The sequence below is a fragment of the Gouania willdenowi genome, unplaced genomic scaffold (genome assembly GCF_900634775.1).
Source record: "Gouania willdenowi unplaced genomic scaffold, fGouWil2.1 scaffold_261_arrow_ctg1, whole genome shotgun sequence".
Classification (NCBI taxonomy): domain Eukaryota; kingdom Metazoa; phylum Chordata; class Actinopteri; order Blenniiformes; family Gobiesocidae; genus Gouania; species Gouania willdenowi.
In genome coordinates, this window is record NW_021145019.1 from 320,518 (window position 1) to 328,489 (window position 7,972).

At 34.2% G+C, this 7,972-nt stretch overlaps 1 protein-coding gene across 2 annotated transcripts in view; it reads left to right on the plus strand.

Moving 5' to 3' along the window:
• The window catches only part of LOC114459105 (dihydropyridine-sensitive L-type skeletal muscle calcium channel subunit alpha-1-like), a 25,102-nt gene that overhangs the window by 13,858 nt on the left and 3,272 nt on the right, over window positions 1-7,972 (plus strand). For both annotated transcript variants that reach the window (XM_028441467.1, XM_028441468.1), the window contains exons 18-19: window positions 356-458; window positions 4,118-4,219. In XM_028441467.1, the coding sequence (XP_028297268.1) occupies window positions 356-458; window positions 4,118-4,219 (205 nt within the window). The remainder of the gene's footprint in view (window positions 1-355; window positions 459-4,117; window positions 4,220-7,972) is intronic.

Genomic DNA, 7,972 nt, shown 5'->3' on the forward strand with positions numbered 1-7,972 from the left:
CTAAAACACATTTGTTTGTTTGTTTGTGTCCAACATTTCACTGAAGACTACTTTGATCACATGGGCCATACAGGGCTAGCTTAGCTTAGCTTAGTTTACTTTATTTTGGTCAAAAATATTATATATGCACATAAACACAAAACAACTGAAACAAAAGCGGATTAACATAACATTAATGTAATATGTAAAAGATAAGGTATAATGTGAAACATTTGCTTATTTCTTTGCTGAGTTGATCTCTGTAAATTTAATGATAAATCCCTCAAATTTGCAGAGGGTTTTATCAGTTTAATGAGCTGTGTTGGTAACGTTCCAGTTAAATCTAATGTAACTAATGTAATGTTTATATTCACAGCGGTTGGTGTCCATGAACATGCCTCTGAACAGTGATGGAACCGTGACCTTCAACGCTACGCTGTTCGCTTTGGTTAGAACTGCTTTGAAAATAAAGACAGAAGGTTTGTCGTCAACATTTATAGGGATTTTAAAGTAAGAGGCCAACACAAAGTGAGATATATTTGTAAAGTGAAGGAAAAATGAGACATGGTTAAAAATGATTGATTATTTCAAAGAAATTAATAAATACCTACAGATTTATGCTATATTTCATCTATTCATTTATTTCATTTTCAATTATTTATTCATTTATCTATGTTTTTATTCTGTTATTTTTTCATGCACTTCAGATTAGATAAATTAACGAAAAAATAAAAACATACTAAATACATAAATGTAATAATAATAATAATAAAAATAAAAATAATAATAATAATAATAATAATAATAATAATAATAATAATAATAATAATAATAATAATAATTGATCATTAAAGGTAGAATAGTTAATTCAGTCTAAAAAAAAACTGTGATTTCTTAAATAATAAGAGTTTGTAACTGCACACAGTTCTTTATAAATCAGACACTGTTTCATACCTTTGGTGTACACATAGTGTACATATAGTGTACACATAGTGTACATATAGTGCACACATAGTGAACATATAGTGCACACATAGTGTACATATAGTGCACATATAGTGTACATATAATGTACATATAATGTACATATAGTGTACATATAGTGCACATATAGTGTACATATAGTGTACATATAGTGTACATATAGTGCACACATAGTGAACATATAGTGCACACATAGTGCACATATAGTGTACATATAGTGCACATATAGTGTACATATAATGTACATATAATGTACATATAGTGTACATATAATGTACATATAATGTACATATAGTGCACACATAGTGAACATATAGTGCACACATAGTGCACATATAGTGTACATATAGTGCACATATAGTGTACATATAATGTACATATAATGCACATATAGTGTACATATAGTGCACACATAGTGCACATATAGTGTACATATAGTGTACATATAGTGCACACATAGTGCACATATAGTGTACATATAGTGTACATATAGTGCACATATAGTGTACATATAGTGCACATATAGTGCACATATAGTGTACATATAATGTACATATAATGCACATATAGTGTACATATAGTGCACACATAGTGCACATATAGTGTACATATAGTGTACATATAGTGTACATATAGTGTACATATAGTGCACACATAGTGAACATATAGTGCACACATAGTGCACATATAGTGTACATATAGTGCACATATAATGTACATATAATGTACATATAGTGTACATATAGTGTACATATAGTGCACACATAGTGAACATATAGTGCACACATAGTGCACATATAGTGCACATATAGTGCACATATAGTGTACATATAGTGCACACATAGTGAACATATAGTGCACACATAGTGCACATATAGTGTACATATAGTGCACATATAGTGTACATATAATGCACATATAGTGTACATATAATGCACATATAATGCACATATAGTGTACATATAGTGTACATATAGTGCACACATAGTGAACATATAGTGCACACATAGTGCACATATAGTGTACATATAATGTACATATAATGCACATATAGTGTACATATAGTGCACACATAGTGCACATATAGTGTACATATAGTGCACATATAGTGTACATATAATGTACATATAATGTACATATAGTGTACATATAATGTACATATAATGTACATATAGTGCACATATAGTGTACATATAGTGTACATATAGTGTACATATAGTGTACATATAGTGTACATATAGTGCACACATAGTGAACATATAGTGCACACATAGTGCACATATAGTGTACATATAGTGCACATATAATGTACATATAGTGTACATATAGTGTACATATAATGTACATATAGTGTACATATAATGTACATATAGTGTACATATAGTGCACACATAGTGAACATATAGTGCACACATAGTGCACATATAGTGCACATATAGTGTACATATACATATAATGCACATATAGTGTACATATAGTGCACATATAGTGTACATATAATGCACATATAGTGTACATATAGTGTACATATACATATAATGCACATATAGTGTACATATAGTGCACATATAGTGTACATATAATGCACATATAGTGTACATATAATGCACATATAGTGTACATATAGTGTACATATAGTGCACATATAGTGTACATATAGTGCACATATAGTGTACATATAATGCACATATAGTGTACATATAATGCACATATAATGCACATATAGTGTACATATAGTGTACATATAGTGCACATATAGTGTACATATAGTGCACATATAGTGTACATATAATGCACATATAGTGTACATATAATGCACATATAATGCACATATAGTGTACATATAGTGTACATATAGTGCACATATAGTGTACATATAGTGCACATATAGTGTACATATAATGCACATATAGTGCACATATAATGCACATATAATGTACATATAATGCACATATAATGCACATATAGTGTACATATAGTGTACGTATAGTGCACATAAAGTGTACATATAATGCACATATAATGTACATATAATGCACATATAATGCACATATAGTGTACATATAATGCACGTATAGTGTACATATAGTGTACGTATAGTGCACATAAAGTGTACATATAATGCACATATAGTGTACATATAATGTACATATAGTGCACATATAATGCACATATAGTGCACATATAGTGTACATATAATGCACATATAATGCACATATAGTGTACATATAGTGCACATATAATGCACATATAATGCACATATAGTGTACATATAGTGTACATATAGTGCACATATAATGCACATATAATGCACATATAATGCACATATAGTGTACATATAGTGTACATATAATGTACATATAGTGTACATATAATGTACATATAGTGTACATATAGTGCACACATAGTGAACATATAGTGCACACATAGTGCACATATAGTGTACATATAGTGCACATATAGTGTACATATAGTGCACATATAGTGCACATATAGTGTACATATAGTGCACATATAGTGCACATATAGTGTACATATAGTGTACATATAATGCACATATAGTGTACATATAGTGCACATATAGTGCACATATAGTGTACATATAGTGTACATATAATGCACATATAGTGTACATATAGTGCACATATAGTGCACATATAGTGTACATATAATGCACATATAGTGCACATATAGTGCACATATAGTGCACATATAATGTACATATAATGCACATATAGTGTACATATAATGCACATATAGTGTACATATAGTGCACATATAGTGCACATATAGTGTACATATAATGCACATATAGTGCACATATAGTGCACATATAGTGCACATATAATGTACATATAATGCACATATAGTGTACATATAATGCACATATAGTGCACATATAGTGCACATATAATGTACATATAATGCACATATAGTGTACATATAGTGCACATATAGTGTACATATACTACTAATATGAATCCTTTACAGTGTTTCATAAACCAGGTCCCAGTTATATTTCAGCATTTGTTTTGATTTGAAAGCAAAGTTATTTTTGCATCACTATCACCAAATTGCCTTATAACCTTTGAAAAGAAATCAAGAATTAATAATTAATCCACCACAGTAACTCTTCAACTATTGGATTATTCAGGTAATTTTGAACAAGCCAATGAGGAGCTGAGAGGAATCATCAAGAAAATCTGGAAGCGCACGAGCATGAAGCTACTGGACCAAGTGATTCCACCAATAGGAGGTCAGTCATACTCACCATGGGGAGGGGGGGGGGGGTACTCCTAGATATTACAACTAAATGCAACAAATTATATTTTAAATAACATTTCTATAGTTGAACAAGATTTATTTCAAAACACGACTTCATATAACATAACATAGACTCAACCAGGAAAAAGGCACAGCAGAGGATGTACTTCCTGTATCAGCTGAGGAAGTTCAACCTGCCCCAGGAGCTGCTGATCATGTTCTACACCTCCATCATTCAGTCTGTTCTGTGCACCTCCATCACTGTCTGGTTTGGATCTTCAACCAAACTAGACAGACACAGACTACAAAGGATAGTCAGGACTGTAGAAAAGATCATTGGTGTTGATCTGCCCTCCATCCAAGACTTATACCTGTCCAGGGTCAGGAAACGGGCAGGTAACATCACTGCAGACCCCTCCCACCCTGCACACAATCTGTTTAAACTCCTCCCCTCTGGCAGACGCTACAGATCACTGTACGCCAAAACTACCCTCCATAAAAACAGTTTCTTCCCTCAGGCTGTCACTGTGATCAACACTAAACAGTCAAAGAGTGTCAGACCTGTTTCTGTGAAAAAACCCTGGAACCAAACATAACAACCCTGGATCAACCTGACACTGAGAATGTTCATGTACATACCTTTAATTTAAATGTTCTCCTGCACTACTTATCAATGCTCTACTGCACTATTTTCCTTTTTATTAATATTATATTTTATTATTACCTTTCTTTCTATTATTTTTCCCTTCTTTTTATCTTATTTTTTTTTTTTTAATTTTTATTTTGTATTTATTTATTTTTTTTATACTATTATTATTATTATTATTATTATTATTATCATCTTGTTATTTGCACATTCTAGTCTAACTACTGTTTATATTTATACTTATGTTTATACTTATTATCATCTCTTCTAGTTGATTGTTTATTATTGAATTGTTTTCACTATTGGAGAGAACACAGTTGACCGAGTCAAATTCCTCGTGTGTACAACATACACTTGGCGAATAAAGATGATTCTGATTCTGATTCTGATTCTGATATTCAGCAGAAAACTGTGTTTTTAGGCTTTAGTTTATATTTAGGAGTGTTTCATGTTTCAACAGGTGCAGAATGTGGTTTTTGTCCTTATAGTATAAAGTCAGGTTCACACACTGCGTGACTCTGTGGGTGTGTCTTAATATTCCTCCATATCTCCTTTCCTATCCACTTTTCTTTAACCCAGAAGTGTTTAAGTGGCGGCCATGATGAGGAGCATTCCAATTCTTTTTGAGCTAAGGAAAGAGGCTCAATACTTCCTTCTCAACCTCCTTTAGCCTAGGAAACACTGATACATCCTTTACCAAAGGAGACCACATAATGACGACCCACAATTCATTGCGGTGGCAACATTTAAAGGGACACGCTCATCAGAGTGTTCGCGGAAACTCACCATGACATAAAACAGACACTCTGTGGTTCTAGAAAAATGGATCGGAGACATTTTTATCCACATTATGTTTTATTCAATATATTTCATACACCTAGGAATGCTTTGTGTGGTTCTACATGTGTATGTCTACAACATTATGTTGACCTATATCTGACATTAATGGAACTATTTCATAAAATGATCTTTGAATGAATGATTACAGGTGAGCTCAGAGACCCCTCCCCCCTTATAAAAACATGTTGGTCTCCACTAGTTCAGTGTGTGTGTGACTCTGACATTTTTTGTGTGTTTGTGTTTCAACAGATGATGAAGTGACTGTGGGGAAATTTTATGCTACTTTTCTAATCCAGGATTACTTCAGAAAGTTGAAGAAAAGGCAGGAGGAATATTACGGCTGTCGTCCAACCGAGAAAAATGCAACTAATGAAATACAAGTAAGTTTTAAGTGTTAATCTAATCTGATCTTTAGTCGTTGAGGTGAAGTTATTTAAATGTTGTAGATCAATAGAACATAGTCAGAACCAACTGGTACCTGTACTAAAGTGTTTTAAATCAGCTGATATTATAAATGTTTTAGGCCAAACTGACAAACCTTTAAAACATTTAGACGTGTTTTTATTTATTTCTCAGGCAGGATTAAGAAACATTGATGAGGATTTAGCTCTGGAGCTACATCGATCAATATCTGGAGACCTGATCAATACAGATGATCTGGACCAGGTGTGTGTGCGTGCATATTTTTATTTTATTTTTAAATATATTACTGTTGACAAATTGTTCCCACATTTTGTGGCTGATTTATAATGTGTGTTTGTTGCTTTGATTCCTGAGTCGTAGAATCATTGCAACTGTTTTTATTTCAGACAAATATTCATCATAAGGCTTTTGGAGAAGAAAACGACTCGATGGATCCTAATCATGACTCGATAAATCCTAATCATGACTCGATAAATCCTAATCATGCTGCTGCTGCTCGTCCTTTACAAATGTCTGTAGTTTTTGATGATGAAACAATGAACCTCAGGTTAGTGTTTGATGAGTCATGATTCTTTAACATGACTTTTTATAAAGCTCATAAAAACACCCACAATATTTTATTATAGGTTCAAACATGTGGGCGGGGGTCAAACATGTGGGCGGGGGTCAAATATGTGGGCTGGGGTCAAACATGTGGGTGGGGGTCAAACATGTGGGCGGGGGTCAAACATGTGGGCGGGGGTCAAACATGTGGGCTGGGGTCAAACATGTGGGCTGGGGTCAAACATGTGGGTGGGGGTCAAACATGTGGGCTGGGGTCAAACATGTGGGTGGGGGTCAAACATGTGGGTGGGGGTCAAACATGTGGGCTGGGGTCAAACATGTGGGTGGGGGTCAAACATGTGGGTGGGGGTCAAACATGTGGGTAGGGGTCAAACATGTGGGTGGGGGTCAAACATGTGGGTGGGGGTCAAACATGTGGGCTGGGGTCAAACATGTGGGTGGGGGTCAAACATGTGGGCTGGGGTCAAACATGTGGGTAGGGGTCAAACATGTGGGTGGGGGTCAAACATGTGGGCTGGGGTCAAACATGTGGGTGGGGGTCAAACATGTGGGTGGGGGTCAAACATGTGGGCTGGGGTCAAACATGTGGGCTGGTGTCAAATATGTGAGCCGGTGTCAAACATGTGGGTGGGGGTCAAACAATGGGCTGGGGGTCAAACATGTGGGCTGGGGTCAAACATGTGGGCCGGTGTCAAACATGTGGGTGGGGGTCAAACAATGGGCTGGGGGTCAAACATGTGGGCTGGTGTCAAACATGTGGGTGGGGGTCAAACATGGGCTGGATTCATGTCCGTTTAAGTTAAGGAACCAACATAAAGGAGTGAACAGAACAGAACAAAGCCTTCAGACAGAGAAGAACCATCTAAACCTCATCCTCATAAAGAGAAAAGAAACTCCATAAATTAATTTAACCTTAACCTAATACAAGTTAAATATGACAGACATTACTGTTATCGTTTATATTTACAGATACTTGTAGATCTATAGAGATGGAATCCTCCCTAAGTAGACACTTATACAGTAAATGTTAGATGTAAATAAAGAGAAAGTATTAAATACTTTCGTGAAACACACACACTGCTTCTCTTAAAGGGACAGAAATCATTTCATTGTATATTTTAAACTTTAATATGATCAATAAAGTTTTACTACATAATCATTTTAAGGACATACAGTACATCACATTACTAATACATATCTAGACTCATTTCAACATTTAACTTTATTGTATTATTAGAATGAAATGTTTTTGTTTGCAATAAGAAAGTTTAA